Here is a 14,575-nt window from a genome sequence, read left to right on the forward strand (position 1 = left end):
CTCAGACAAATTGAGCAATGAAGGAAAGATAATTGCTTTTATAAATGGACTTTATAATATTTAATTTGGGGCTCCATCTCAAGTTCAATGAGATCTTTCCCAAAGAACAGATTGTACCTTTTTTTCCTTCACTCCTCTCCAACATTGGCAGTCTGCTTTGTTCTTAATAGATCTGAGAGACAAGCTGCCTTGTGTGAAGTTCCTTAATTTGGAATGTACAACCCATGTCAATTTAATAGAATTAGTTAAGACTGAATGTTCACTAGATGTTCTGGATTTTTCTAGAGGTTGGGATAATTAACAAATTTATTTTTGAAGATTTGGTTAAATGATTAACAAGGATGGGTAATTATCATTATTGTCCATTAGAGCTAGAAGATGGGGTTAGATTTACTTGGGGAGTGTGCATGGATGAGTTTATTTATCTATATATCCACAAGTTATGTAGATGTATAGCATACAGATATGGATTCTAAATTGAAAATAAACAGAAAAAGAAAAGACTAGATTTGCTTAACATATCATATGTCAGCTATGATCTCTTTTTTAACCTCTCCAAGGGCAATGCTTATGTATTTCCTATATTTTAAAATTGACAAGTGCCTGGTCCACAGACCCCCCCCCCCCAAGAAAGCACGTATATTGTCAATGGCATTCCTAGGAGCTTAGAGACCCAACTTGGCAGAGGTACAGAGAATGATGCAGTACATATAATTTTAAAGAACACAGACTTCTGCTGTGGTTACTTGCCCACATCTCGATTTCTGACATTAGTACAGTTTCTGTCCTATTTCTAAAGGAAAGGAGATGGATACTAACCTACCAATTTCTTAACAATATATTATTGGAAAATGGGAACTTGAATAATTAGGAAGAAAAAAATCTTTATAAAGCTTCTTTCTCTTAATCTATACAAGTCTTCTGTTTGTAGATATAACAGAGTTTATACTATTAGACTTTTATACTAGATTCTAAACTGGTGTAAAATTTAATGTTAATTGTCTTAGTTGCAAATTCAATCTCTATCTGTCTCCCTCCTGTCTTTATTTTTATGTAAATTTATTTAAAAAAATTCAGTTGCTACTGGAGGTCTACTGAATAGCAACTGTTTTCTCTATATACAATGAGCATATTTGCCTGGAAATTTAAGATTCAAACACACAACTATAAACACATCTTATTTATATTCAATTTATATGTGACCACAAAATATTTTCTCATAACTGTCAGGAATTTATAAATATTTCTTTTAAATTCATTATATATATAATATACAGAATATATGCAAATATGTTAGCAATGTCAATATTCTAAGTTGTACATTACTTTAAAAAGTTTTCCCAAAGAATGTCCTACAAAGAAAGATTATTAATACACCAGTTTCAGAAATTGATTGCAAAATTTCATTAGTGATCGGGCAGATCTTTATTTTAAAGTTGCATTACTTTCTCTCTCCTTTCCTCTAAAATATTAGCTATTGGAGAAAAGTTTTAAGACTTTTAAGAAAGGTATTAGAAGGTTTAGGTTTGAGCTTTAATAGGCCAAGTGCCATCTGTTTATACAATTGGTAACATTTTATTATTAACAGCTCTGGAAGAAGGAGGCAGTCTATTTCGGTGGCGAGGACAGATTTCTGTCCATCTGTGCGCGTATTGCAGCATGTCACTTGTGCTTTAGATCTGCATAGCTCTGAGCCAGTGCTGATGCCATGGCAAGGTCAAGAGGTGGAGACGCCTGTCAGCACATTCTGTCTCTAACAGGGTGACAACTACAAACTGGTGCTTCAAGCCCCACCCTGAGGCAGTCATTCTGTTGGGCCTCGGAGCTGGGCCTTCCACACTACCATGTCAAAGGAAAATGTTAACTTTAAACATTTAAAAATACCAGACGTAGAATTTAATCTGTGATGTGTCTCTGGTTAATGTCAGGTTCCTTATTAGGGTGGCTCATTTCTCAACATTTAAAAACGTGTACAGTTCTGTGGTGACTTTTCTTCCTTTTATCCAAGTCCTTAGTGATTACATGAGAGTTGGCAGGAAAGCACAATCCAGGTGAAATTCTATTTTATTGCAAAATAGCTAGAAAACCAAAATACAGGGAGTTAAGACTGACTTTAAAGACTGCAGTGCTGCGTGTTGATATTAACACCGTTCCTTGTTTGAGAAATTTCAGTATCTAGAATCTCTAAATGTGTGTTTTCCCTCCCTCTTTTTCCAAAAAGTGCCTATCAGATTGTTGTGGAGGAGTTGCATCCTCACCGAACCAAGAGAGAAGCTGGATCCATGGAATGCTACCAGGTTCCTGTCACATACCAAAATGCCATGAGTGGGGGTGCACCGTACTACTTTGCTGCGGAACTACCCCCAGGGAACCTTCCTGAGCCGGCCCCATTCACCGTGGGTGATAACCGGACCTATCAGGGCTTTTGGAACCCCCCTTTGGCTCCACGCAAAGGATACAACATCTATTTCCAAGCAATGAGCAGCGTGGAGAAGGTGAGCTCCCTCCAAGATTTTGCTTTTTTACTGCCCTGAGGAAAAGCTGCAGCCGAATTTTATAAATACTCAGTAACATTTGTCAGGGGAAAAAAAAAAAAAAGAAAGACAGAAAAAAAAAAAAAATCGCTGTGTAGGGGGTGTTGTTCCTGTTCCCAGCCGCCTGCACGGTTTTGGGCCAACCGTGGGGCTGCGGCTCCATGCCAGGTACATCGCGCAGGATTCCTGTCTCCTAGTAACTGCTTCTACTTGAGCCCTCTTCAGGAAAGCCCACAAGAGCAATTGGGAGTAAAATGATTTGAAAAGGTGGGCTGCTGCCGGGACTCCAGCCCCAGTAAATACCCGGCATTGTTCTGTCTCTTTCGCTCAGTCGTGGCACACTTCAGAAGATTAAATTGACTGCAGGATAAACAGAATGCGTGTTCCACAGCAGGCTAATAAACCCTTATAAACTTTTCAGGGGGCACAAGCCAAATAGTAAATAACAAGTAGCAATCCTCTGATTACAAAGTAATAGGGCGCCCGTGGTATATCTGACTGAACCCAAACAGACGGCTGCCTGGCAACGGCTGGATGCTGTGCCCTTAGAGAAGTCTGTTTTCCCTTTCCCTTGCTGCCCCTCCTTTTCCCATTTTGGACACAGTTGTTTTTGCACACTGCCCCTGTTCCCAGATGAATATTGAAGAGGGAAACACAACAGGAAGTTGGAAACTACCAGTGGTTCTATCCAGGAAAATAACCTGGCCTTTCATGCCTCATGCTGTCCTCTTGAAAGATTTTCTTTCCTAAAACATTTAATTTTTTTTTTTTTTTTTGGCAGGGAGGGGTAGGAAAAAAGATGTTGAGAATAGAAACCTTCTACAATTTAAAATTCAATAGAAGAATGACATTTTTATGTACTGGTAGCTCTGTAAGAAATTGCAGGGTTTGGGTAATTGAATCCCCCAGGTGGATACCTAGGAAATGGTGTGAAATATGTGATATCCAATTGCAACAGTCATATTATATCTTGGACTAGTTTCATTGGAAGGCATAACAATCCATTTGCATTTCTGTAAGGGGATATGAGAACTTAGGGTATCGACTGGCTGGTTTTGTGTTTTTTTTTTTTTTTTTGACTGGCTGCTTTTGAATGACAGCTTTACCTTTGTGCTTACCTGCATGATTGGCTTACAGTACATGGAAAGAAAAATGCCACAGCATTTTCTGAGATGTGCTTCAGAGCCAGAGGCTGCTTATGGTTAAAAATGATCTTGTCATCTTCTAGTTTATTTTTACATAAGTGGGAGTCTTTGGAGGCAAGTCGTCTGCCCACTTCCCACACACATCATTCCTTGCCACTGCCATGATGGGGCTGCTCAGAAAAGAGACAACCATGGAAATTTTATTCCAGTCTGTGTATAAAGTAGCATAGTTCTGTGTTTTTGGTATTCATCCTTAGAGAGGTGAGAGATTCCAAATTAACTTTTGTTACTTGCTCTGTGGTATGAGAGAAGTGTTAATGAATATCTGTTACTTAAGAAGAATTTTCTCTGACACTCTTTAAAGGCTTTGATATGAAGTTTTCTTCTAATTATTAATATATCTACATGTGGTTTAATCAAAGTACAGTGTAGCAATAATGTATTTCACAGTTATCTCGGCAAAAAGTTTTAAAATTGGCATGTCTCCTACCAGCAGAGGTTGGTAATCCTGATAGAGGTAACAGAAATTGCTTTTAGGAAATCAAAATCCCTTTGGGCCTTTATGAGAATGTAAAACAGTCTCTTGGAGCTTCCTATGAAGGCTTCAGGTCACAATTAAGTAATAGAAGTGCAGATTTTCATATTTAATTATGAATTTCCCCCTCAATGCTCTAATTTTATTTAATTCAAAAATAATAGATGCTTATTAGAGAAAGAGAAAATTACATACACTCGATTTATCAATATATAGAACTACTCAAGATGGAGTTACAAATCCATCTTGAAAACAAATAGCCTCTGTTTTGTTCACTGTCTTTAACATCTTTCCCAACCTCTTCTGTATTCAAAGATATAAACCGAATGAACTAAGTCCTGGAGGAGTAAGGTGCAAACCTGGAAGTGTGTTTCACCCCCTATTTCCACCCCACAACATCTGAAAAGAAGGAAAAGATTTTTCAAACTTTGAAATGTCTTCTCCTTTCCGCTTTCTACTTCTGCTTCTTCAATCCCACCTATCTAGCAAGAGGAGGAAAGTAATCCCACCAAGAAACACTTGACCCAACGAAATTAAAAAGGAAAAAAGAACAGATAAAATATTCTGCAACTGTGGTGCAATTTTTGGATGATCTTTCTAACTTCCATCACTTAGCGCTTTCGTCTGATTTGTATATTTGGGTCTGATTTGTATTAGCTTTGCAAATACATTTTTCTTTCTGATCATTCAAAAAGTACAATAAATGCAATAGAATGACATGCTACTTGTCCCACACAAGATAGCCTGTTTCATTACAAGTGAACACAAATACTTAAATCTTTAGAAAATACTAACATTTTTAAGTTAATTTAAATTTTTAAAAAATCTCTGTGAGAACATATAAAAATGGTGTCCTTAATACTTTGGTTCTATTCTTTATAATCCTATTTTATAACCCTAGATTGATCTTGATAATAGTTGTAATTTATGAAACAGGAAACATAATCTGTAACTGACTGTCTTCTTTCGTTTTTCACTCCATCAGGAAACTAAAACCCAGTGTGTACGAATTGCTACCAAAGGTAAGAGGTTTGCTTCCCCGCCACACCCCAAATTCCATTGCCAGCTTTCTAAAATGAAAGAGCTTTGTTCCCTGCTTCAGGGCTAATTAAATGTGTCATTTCTATTACAGAGTATTTGTAGCAGGGCTCAGTTAAACTGCCAGCCAAGTTCTCTGCCTCACTTGGGTGTCTTTAACATGTAATGGGTGCTACTTTCCATCCTCTAGTACTTGACTGGAGGAATCTTGTTATGAGAATAGGAAGGATTTAGAAAACCTTAGAAGGGCTTGTTTCTGCCATTTAGTGTCTGAAAGGTCTTGTGCTGCTGATCAGCGACGTATTAGGAAAAGCTTAGCAACATCAGCTCAAAATAGCAAATTGCTTATTTAAAAACCTCTGTTACTTTCTGTGGTAGACAATCAAACATAAAAATACTGAACCAGTGCAGACATGTGTTTAGGGTATAGGTGTGGAGAGGGGCCATATCAGTAGTGCAGTTTGATTGAAGATGCTTTCCTTTATTTTTTTTTCAATTAAAACAAATTTAAATCAAACTGATGCCAAGAAATTAGATCTGTGATGGCTAATAGGGCTGTTCTTCCTGATATCACGTATTATGCTTTAGTTGCCTTGTTTCTTTAAAAGAAAACATTCTCATCTTTGAATGAGTATTTAGAGTTCAGAGTGGGAAAAAGTCTCCTGTATTCACTATGTTTGTAATCCTTCATTTGAGTTATTTGACCATGCCAGCAAGGGAGAGAGAACTACTTGGTATATGTATTCTAGCAAGAGAAATGAGCAAAAGCTGTCCACATGCAGACGTGGGGCTCTGCAGAGAGTTGTTGCTCTGGGTGGTTTGCTGCCAGAATTAGTATTAGGCCCACATTCATGAGCAGAAGTTGATTCATTTGGAGTAAAAATGAATGGCCATATTCTGTTTGTGCTGGCATCTCTCCTTTCATCATTTTTCTCTTTCTAATCATCAATCTGCTCAATTAAGCATTTGTGTTATACCCTTGATTTGTAAAGTCAATAATGAAAGACTTTTTCCTTGACTCATGAGAAGTAATAAAAAAGCTTCACAGAAGAGAAAAAATATAAACTTTTTCAATTCAAGTATTAAGATTTCTCATGATATTAAAAAAATATCCAAAATGAAGGACAAGAAAAAATATATACAGATGCATATAGTATATAGGCATTTATTTTATTTCAAAAACTTAGCTTATGGATTAAGAGTTAAAGTTTTTAGAAGATACTAGCAGAAGACATTTAGGACGTATGCTTTTCCAGATTTAAAATAGAGCCAGAAATGTGAAATGGTCTCACGTCAGCCTCCAAGATTCTTTTTTAGATACGGTCATGCTGTGTTTCTATAACACAGAAAAGATAGCTATAAATGATTCTAAAGTTTTAAATTTTCTTACTTGATTACTTAATTATTTGCACTTGCATGAGCTTAAGTGTCATTTTGTTCCTTGCTCAATACAAATAAAATTATGATGACAAATATCGCATGAAATTTTGACTGCAGGAGAATTGAGATTATGGAAATCATATTTATCATGTGGTATAGAATATTTCCCAGAAACTCAGAGGTGGTTAAGACAGGGTCCGTGTGTGGTAGTTTCCTCCTTGCCTAATAATCTAGCCCTGCTCTACTTCCAGATCTCAGGTTGACAGTATGGTTTAATGAGTGAAAGAAATCAGGCCCTGGGCGATCTGGATTCAAATCCTGAATTTGCCCCTCCTTACTATTCTTTAAAGTTCAGCAAAATATTTAACCCCTCATTCTAAGAGTAATTGAGTACCTACCCATTACTATTTTTGTGAAGAGTGAAATAGTTTATATGAAATGGTTGAATAATGCCTAGTATATTGTGACTATCAGTTGAGTTAACTGCTATTTCATCATCATAATTATTATAATCATTTTGTATCTTACTTCAGAAGGACATAACTTGTGTTACATAGTAATGAAAGAAATACAAATAAAAACAAAACTGGGTTTTCATGATAGAGATTTCTTGGGAAAAAAGAGGTTTTGTTTTAATTTTTTTAATGTTTCTGTCCAGATCTAATTTAATATCTTCTCTGAGCATTCAGCATTTTTCTACATAGAAAAACCATACTAAGATAAAATCAGCTTATTGCCTGACTATATTTTAAACTAACACCATACAAGTATCATCAGCTTTGGTATAAAATTTTTCAATATGAAAATAAAAATGTTTCTGGCAGGGCATTTTGAAGATACACTGACTAAATGACACAACCGTATTGACTGTGAAGGGATGAAGGAAACTTATGAGCAAAGAATGTTTAACTATTTCACAGGTATATAGAATACATAAGCAAAAACCTATTAAACTATATACTTAAAGTGCATGCACTGTACTGATTTAGAGTACTGAAAATTCTTGTGGGGAATGTGAAAGAATTTAAAAGCCAAGAGCTACTAGCCTACACAATAGAATAGTATGATCATTTTGAAAATATTTTGACTTGTGAAAATTAGTCTAAAACCTTTCCAATGTAATAGATTGTTTCCTGCCTTCTTGGAAGCCACACCTGATGGCAGCCAACACTAAAGAGGGTATAGACATTGACTTGACTGTTTAAAAAAAAAAAGAAACACATGGAGTAAGTAAACTACGTTGTTAACATCTAAAAGAAATGATGTGAATGTATACTATGAGACAAAAGAACTGTTCTGGGAGTTACGTTCATTGCAGCTGAGGTCAATGGTCCTGCTCTCTGACTCACGCTTAGGTTACGAAGTTATTGAGAAGATACATAGAATGGAGGGGTTTATCTAAATTATACCAGAAATCAGGAAAATCATACCATTTTTAAAATAGCATATCCAGAACCAGAATTGTAAACATATGAAAAGGAATTCAGTCCACTGTTATCTTTGAAAAGCAAAAAGGAGAAGAAGCCTCAGGAAAGGTCTCTGTGGTACATCAAGAAAAAGGGGCAACCTTCTAAAGTCACTTGTCCAGTGAGGAGCATCATGCAACTTACATGCTTGACATGTATAGCGCATGTCTGTCTGACCACTGAAAGAACACTGTTTTAGGCTGTTCGATACTGGTTTGCTTTCTGTCTTTTTACATATAGTTTATAACAGTGCAGCAAACTGGTATACACATACACACAATTATTTGTAAATTAGCAGCTAAGAATCTTGTGCCATGAAGGATTTATACTACGGCAACTTCATTTTCTTCTCAAATTATTTCAGTGGGTGATATTTTAAAGGTTAGATTTAAATATGAAAATATTATATAAAGAAAGTATAATAGAAATTATTCAACAGATTTTCAAAAGTGCTTCTCTGGGAATATGCTGTATCCATGTTAAATTAACAAGGGGTGCATTTCAATTGAATTTTCCTTTTATCCTGTTCAATAATATTTAGCCTGTTATGTCATTAAAATGTTCCCAACATATAAATAATCATTAATGGAACCATATACTCATTTACATGAAATTATTCCATAAGAAGCAAGCATTGATCAGCAATAAAGATATCAAATAATTCCCTAGAATAAAACTAAGAAACAAGACCAATAGTATATGAAAGTGAAAGTATTATGATCTGTTCATATAAGTAGCTTACATTTTGAAATTATTTTGATTGTGTCCAGTTTCCCCTCGTATGAAAATTTGTAGAAGAAAACTAGTTACTTAAAATTTTAATTTTGATGGAAATTTCTAAGTCGGTCAACATAGAAACGTCGAAGAAAACAAATAAGCCAACTCGGAGCCTTAACGATTTTAAGCTGAGCTATACCCATCGCTGAAACTCCTGAACTCCAGACATTTATGTTTGAAAAAAGTAAATGTCCTCATTATGAAAACCAGTGCTGGTGGGTAATCCATTACCTGCAGCAGATAATGTCTGAACTGACGTTAGATTTTTATTTTCCCCTAGGAATCATAGTGAAAAATAGTGGTTTCTTTCCAAGATGAGGCGTGAAGGACCAATTATTTCACGGAATGATTAGAAGAGAGTACTCAGAGTCCTTGTAACCTAATCAGTGACTTTTAAAAACAGGGAATCTTCTCTTAGGTGTCAGGCTAGAACACCAGGGACCCATTTGCTGCTTTGGCATTGGTGCTTTGGTAGGATTTACCCTCACTGGGCCCCAGACAAAGCTGGAAAGGCAGAACCCAGATGATTCTCCTAGAAGCCATCGAAATAAGAGAATTCCAAACGCTGAAGTGTGCATATCTCCATTCATCCATTCATTTCATACCGGCTTATTTATCCTTTTGATAAATCCAGCGTTGACATGTGATTGTGAAAGGTGTTGGTTTAACTCTTTTATGTGCTTCCATCCTAGAAATAGTCCAAATCAGATCATTATTAATTCAGGATGTACTTATGTGAAACAATGATGATATAGGTCCTTTCCAACCTCTCAGAAATATCTTGACTTCAGTGATAGCATGCATTTTTAAACATGCATTTCCAATGTTAAGAAAAATTCACTTGTTACAAAAGAGTAGGTGTACGTGGAAGATTTTATCCAATATATATGATAAAACATAAATATTGGTAACATTTTATTTATGTTTTCTTTCCTCCTTTGCATCTGTTCCCTAATTACTGGATAAAGAGATTTTTAAAAGCATTTTCTTTATAGTTTAAGTTTTGTCTCAGCTGCTTTTGTCGAATTTTTCATTGGTGCCCTTTTCTCTGAATGTGCAAATGGATAAAAGTACCTTTTGAAGGGATCAGGCATTCAAAAATAATAAGCATGAGAAGAAAAAGAATACTTAGCCAGAAATTACAGTAATACCATGGAAGCTCCATTTGATTGCACTGTGTGTACATGTGTGACTGAATTCATTTCCATCATATTTATCACACATGAACTTGAACTTGAGTACCTCTCACCAATCTCAGCTCTTAAGTTGCACTCTTGACCTGTATCCTTTATAGAGCTTACAGCTGAAGTGGAGGAGGTGAAAGTAGGGGTGAGGTCTAAAGAAGAAATATATATTTCATTTGGCTTCAGGCTCTAAAATCCTAACCTTAATTTCTTAAATTGTACTAAGATACTTTATATTTTGCCACCTACATGTTCAAGGAAATGCTAAAGCATCAAGACAAAATTTTCGGATTCTTTCATACTGCTTTTTTTAAGCTGACGGAAACTGAGGTCAACTGTGATAGTTCAGTCACTATTAAGAAATTCTGGGCAAGGTCAGGGCTTTTGTTGGTCCCTAGGATAGAATTAGCTTTGAGGAAGCTGCCAGCTCTTCTGAAAAATTGAAATCAGAATAACTTTGTCGTTCTTCCTCTGAATGCCTAAGTGCTCTTGCTGGTACTCACACTTTTCTCCTGCAAGGGGGAAAAATGTGCATCATTCTTCTTGCCTACTGGATCTGTGTACTAGTTTTCAAAATTAATCTGATTTGGGGTTTCATTTTTCTTGAACTCAGAAGGGAGGGAATTACAGAAAAGTATATTAGTAATAGACTACAGCCTGAGGAAAATGAAAGTATATCTAAGTGAAGCCAAGCAGGAAACAAGTACAGTTTTAATAAAGCTTATATCAGTGGTTCATGGCTTGCAACTAACCTCTTTTAGGCACCAGTGTTTCTTCCTTTTTTTTTTTTTTTTAACATTTTTTATTGATTTATAATCATAGGCATCAGTATTTCTTGATGCTCTGTCAAGGCCTTACCATCTTAAAAAAAAAATCTTTTTAAATATAGAGAAAGTTACTAAAAATTAACAGCCAGTACATTTTTCTAACTTATTTGCAACACTAAAATATCCCTTTTTCTTTTGAAAAAGTAGAGTAGAATAAAAGGGTGGTATTTCTACAGCAGATTCAAAGGCTAATGATTCTCCAAATTCTTTATTATTATTCAGAAATTTCTTAGGATGAAGAAGTCTAGATGGACTGCATGGTTTATGAGGGTTGGGGTGACATCTGCTTATATTTGTTAAGACCATGCCTGATATTTCATATAAATGCAGTCAATCTCTTTGGAATGAATCAATACTGTTTTCCAGAATTATTCCACTTTTCAATGCCCTGAAGATATATCAGTTGCTATTTCTTCACTGCGTCTTTACTTTATTGATATAATTTAGAATTTGAGGTGTTTGTTTTCTTTTTAGTCTTTTATAGAAAAAGAAAAAAATTAATGAATAAAAAGTTTGCCATCTTGGTATTCCCGTCAGCTTTTGCTTCCCTTCCATCTAAACTACACTACACTCTCAGAATGGAAAAAGAAATGCAGAAAGAAAAGTTTTGCTTAAGTTATTAGTTTCATTATTTCTTATATTACTTTTCACCTTTTTTCTTTAAGAGGAGAGTAGGTTTAAAAAGTAATTGAATTCCCCACCTCTCCTCTTACTGGGTAGAGAGGATTTATGTTGCTATCAACACAGGCAGTGAATGATGTACAAGCCCCTGACTTTGAGAAGCTTATGGTCCAACTCATGACATACCGAGACCTGAGAAAAATTAAAGACTAGAAAAAATACAAGAAACGTTGTATATGTAATATAAGCATATATACTATGTAAGTATTCTGCTAAAGTCACGGGGAGTTTTCAAAAACAGCAAATTGTTGGGAAATTTGTGGCTAGTCATGATTTTTAATCGCTGTTTTAAGAAGCCATTTGAACCTTATTTACTTATTATTATATTTATTTCTTATTTTATTATTTTTAGCAATTATATATTTAGAAGATGTTACTACTTTATTTTGCAAACATTTTAGGAATTGCAAGAGCATTTACTCTACTTTTGTAAGAAACTGTTTTAAAAATTGAAAACAATGCTTACATACACAAACTTGTTATGTACAGAATATTAAGAAACATCTTTCCTTAAGTTTTAGCATTAAATTTACTTCTGAAAAGATATAAAAATAAAATTCTCCTTCTACCTCTATTTCTAAGTGTATCTTGACATTGTGAAGTGAGTCATTGCAATGATAGTGTCATTTGTGATTAAATATATAATGTGAAACCAAAACTACCAAAAGAATATTAAAATAAATTGGTTCCTGAAATATTGCAGCTATCACTGGTAACTCCTGATGTCAAATCTGCCACCGAATAGCTCTTGTGTTTTCACTGATTGGCTTTATAATAAGCCAGTTTGATAACTAATACGTGTTCAATCCCCATCTTCATGTCAACCAAGGCAATAAGATTACCAGAGGTCTACTATGGAAATCATTTCTGCAATGTGATTAAAGATCAATTCAGACATTTTATTTAGTAGTTAGTATATACTGATAGCAACAAACTGAGGATGCCAATAGTTTGTCTGGGAGAGTTTTATAATTTAGCATTTCATTAAAATAATATGAACAGCAAAGTAATTATTGCCTGTATTTCTAAAAATATTGTCTTAAGAGGCGAATGATAATGAAATAACTCCATGACTAATGTAACATTTCATAGACTTTTATGAGGAAGCGTCAGAAATAACATTATCTGACAAAGCAAAGATGGCAAAACTCTCGGTGATAGAATTATCTCTTCCTGTAATTCCTTTTTGAAAACCAGCAATCAAAACTGAGCCTGTTAACATTTCTAGATAGTCATATTGTATTAAATAGCTAATAATTTGTAATCATAGTCATTCTTGGTTTGGGGCTCTGTAGAAGCTGAACAATGGCTCCTTCAAATATATCCATGTTCTAACCCCCGAATCTTGTAAATATGTTACCTTGCATTGCAAAGAGACTTTACAGATGTAGAAGTGAAGGATCTTGAGATGAAGAAATTATCCTGAATCATCCAGGTGGATTTAGCATAATCATGTGTCCTTATACGTCGCAGATGAGAGGGACAGAGTCAGAGAAGGGATGTGAGGACAGAAGCAAGGACTGGACTGATACACTTTGCAGAAGGAGGGGTCCATGAGCCAAGGAATGAAAGTGGCCTCAGGAAACTAGAAAAGACAAAGAACTGATTTTCCCCTTTGAGTGTCCAGAAGGAACACAGAACTGCCAATGCCTTAATTTTAGTCCTGTAAGATTCATTTAAGACTTGTGACCTCTAGAACCATACATCATACATTTGTGTTGTTTTAACCCAAGAACGTGTGACAATTTGTTGCAGCATAAAAAGTAATACAGACTTTGGCACCTGGAAGTGGGGTCCTGCTATAACAAATAACTAAAAATACGGATTGAATTTGGGCAGTGGGCAGAGACTTGGAAGGATTTTGAGAAGCAGGGCAGAAAAAGCTTAGATTGCCTTTGGCAGACTGGTAGTAGAAACATGAATGTTAAAGCATCTGCTGACGAGGGCTCAGCAGAAAATGAGGAACATGTTATTGAAAACTGGAGGAAACAGTATCCTTGTTATATGTCAGAAATTTAGCTGATTTGTGTCCTGCAGTTATGTGGGAAACAAACTTTGTAAACAATGAACTTGGATATGTAGGTGAGGAGATTTCCAAGCAGTGTTGAAGGTGCAACCTTTCCACAAATACACACAAACATTCACACGCACATATATTATTGGTTGATACAATTATCTTTATGTAGTGGCAGTACAGATTCCCTATTTTTATCCTTTGATTTTCAAGAAGGCAAATGGTAAATGATAGAGAAATTAATTTTATTCTTAGCAATTCAAAACAGATCTTCAGGATGAATCCCACATCAAAAGGATTGCATTAGTTTCATTGTAGCATTATGGTAACATGCGCTCTGCCTCTTTTTTTTTCCCCCTGTATTTATCCGATTGCAGGGAAAAAAGATTAAAATCTAGTTCGGCGTCATTGAAAGACATTTGCAGGGTGTTACAGAGCATTGGTTCATGATTATTGCTCCATAATAGCAAAGTATGCTTTATCCCCTGTCAGTTTAGTGTCTGAAATTATGCATTCTATTCAGTTTTTAATGAAATGTGGATTAAAGATTATCTCCCTGATTTAATAAATGACATTAGAGTAGAAAGTTAATTGGATCTTTCTTGAATAAGCAGTGACCACTATGTGCGATTGATAGGAGGAAAAGACAGTACATGACATATATTTTTAATTTGTTTTATGTGTTTAAAACTTTAAGATTAGTGAAACAGTTTTTGTTTTTTTTTTTAATGTGTAATCAGTTTTCTCAAGTAAATTATGTAGCTCCTATTACCCTTGTAAAAATCATGGAAACATTCTAATTTCTTTTAAAAAATTTAAATTTCACAGATTTATAAAACTGAGATACAAAAAATGCCACATATTTTGATTGAGCACATATATAGTTTAGTGTGTTTTCATTTTAAAGACAGAAAGTGAATGTTATCACCCCAAAATCTAAATAGTTCTAGATTTGTCACCTCCTGTTTTTTACATGAATTTTGACAGTACTTTA

General features: G+C 35.1%; 1 protein-coding gene across 6 annotated transcripts in view; it reads left to right on the forward strand.

Moving 5' to 3' along the window:
- Positions 1 to 14,575, forward strand: part of PTPRK (protein tyrosine phosphatase receptor type K) — a 510,378-nt gene that overhangs the window by 414,886 nt on the left and 80,917 nt on the right. For all 6 annotated transcript variants that reach the window (XM_064486707.1, XM_010988633.3, XM_010988634.3 and 3 more), the window contains exons 12-13: positions 2,222 to 2,495; positions 5,200 to 5,236. In XM_064486707.1, the coding sequence (XP_064342777.1) occupies positions 2,222 to 2,495; positions 5,200 to 5,236 (311 nt within the window). The remainder of the gene's footprint in view (positions 1 to 2,221; positions 2,496 to 5,199; positions 5,237 to 14,575) is intronic.

The sequence above is a fragment of the Camelus dromedarius genome, chromosome 6 (genome assembly GCF_036321535.1).
Source record: "Camelus dromedarius isolate mCamDro1 chromosome 6, mCamDro1.pat, whole genome shotgun sequence".
Classification (NCBI taxonomy): Eukaryota; Metazoa; Chordata; class Mammalia; order Artiodactyla; family Camelidae; genus Camelus; species Camelus dromedarius.